A 1,684-nucleotide genomic window follows, 5' to 3' on the forward strand; every position below is an offset into this window, starting at 1 on the left:
GAGTAAATGTGGTATATATTGGCGCATGGAAACCTGACATTTACAATGTATCTGAACGGTATGCCGCGGTTTCATATTCAACTGAAGTACATGTAATTCCTGTACAAGTTGAACAAGAACACATTTGTACCTAATAATCAAAGGCAACATACAGTTAGAGGTATGTCCTTCATCAACAGGAAAATCGGGAATCAGAATATGTCCAAAAATAGAAATCATTTTCCCTCTATTGGTCACATATATAACGTAAGAGGATGTCACCATTACATAACATTTATTGGAAGATAGGTACGACTTCACGAAAGTACAATCTATAGCATAGTCGCAAAGTGGTTTCGTTTCCATGGAAGCAAATGTGCTGTATACCATGAACCATAGTACATAGCAGACCTCAGTCCGTGAACAGACAGACATATATTGGAAACGAGTGTCCCTGTAACAGAGCAGTACAGTGTCAACAAGCACGAGCATATTCCGTAAGTTTACATCCCAGTAGAGGAGCAGTACCCTGCTACAGGAAAATATTTCGGAAGTTTGTGACCTACTTACAGGGCAATAGCCTATCAGCGGGACGCCTATTACGGAAGCTATAGTCCTAGTTACAAAGCAGTCCCCCGTCCACAGGAATGCATGTTCCAGTGGTGTAGGACGCTTTGTCGCTGAGAAGAAACAACACTGTATTGACAACTTCCTCTACCTCTCCAAACCTGGCCATTGGATGTCTTGCCTTCCATGGATCCGCTTTTTTGGGGTCAGACCAATGATGTTTTCCCATGGCCGTCATACATACAGTGGGGTTAACAGAGTTGACCCTGATGGCTGGACTCAACTCCATGGCCATACACTTCGTCATCATGTCCAGTCCGGCTTTGGCGATGTTGTAGGGCGAGGTCTGGTTGATGGCAATACAAGAGTTCACACTTGAGATGTTGACAATGGCTCCACCCTTCCCACTCGCCAGCATGCCTCGTGCAGCTACCTGGCTAACATTAATGGCGGCCATAAGATTAACACTAAATACATCTTCATATGTTTTCTTATCCGTGTCTACGAAAGGCACCGGTGGCGGCGACACGCCTGCGTTGTTGACGAGTAAATCCAGAGGCCCAACGCCTTCCACGGCGGCTCGTGTCGCCTCCCAGTCCTTTAGGTCGACCTGAATTGTGTTGATGGACGGAAACTCCAACTTAAGGTCGTCAAGGTTAGCCTGCGTGATACTAAGGGCATACACTTCAGCCCCACACTCGACAAGACCCTTAACGATTCCACGTCCTATTCCACGGCCCGCTCCTGTCACCAGAGCCTTTTTATTGTCAAGGCGGATCTCCATCTCTGTATGGTTATGGAGACGACGGGGCGATATGCCTCCTTTCAGTGTATTAATGTGTCGGGTTTACAATATCATCAGCTATCAGTTGAAGGATGACCTTAAAATTAGAGATAAACTATATGACTGTACAAAAGATAAGGCTAACTTTGTCTGGATATAGACATGAGTCGAGTTATCTCCCTGACCTAAACAAATATAAATCGGTATATCGAACTATTCTCTTTCTAAAATATGCATCACAAATTTGAATTCCAGTGTAAAAACCTTTGATTCTAAAAGTCGTACATTTTTTTTTATCTTTTTTTTTTTTTTTTTTGTCTTTTGTCAGCAGGTGGGTGATCCTTCAAACCCGAT

At 43.8% G+C, this 1,684-nt stretch overlaps 1 protein-coding gene across 1 annotated transcript; it reads right to left on the bottom strand.

Moving 5' to 3' along the window:
* Positions 1-421: 421 nt before the first annotated feature.
* On the bottom strand, positions 422-1,330 carry LOC132551126 (L-xylulose reductase-like). Its single transcript, XM_060215234.1, has one exon. The coding sequence runs from the start codon at positions 1,328-1,330 to the stop codon at positions 596-598; it is 735 nt and encodes a 244-aa protein (XP_060071217.1). The 3' UTR covers positions 422-595.
* Positions 1,331-1,684: the final 354 nt, after the last annotated feature.

This window comes from Ylistrum balloti, unplaced genomic scaffold, assembly GCF_031769215.1.
Source record: "Ylistrum balloti isolate Yb309-2 unplaced genomic scaffold, AGI_CSIRO_Ybal_v1 Utg370178, whole genome shotgun sequence".
Taxonomy (NCBI): domain Eukaryota; kingdom Metazoa; phylum Mollusca; class Bivalvia; order Pectinida; family Pectinidae; genus Ylistrum; species Ylistrum balloti.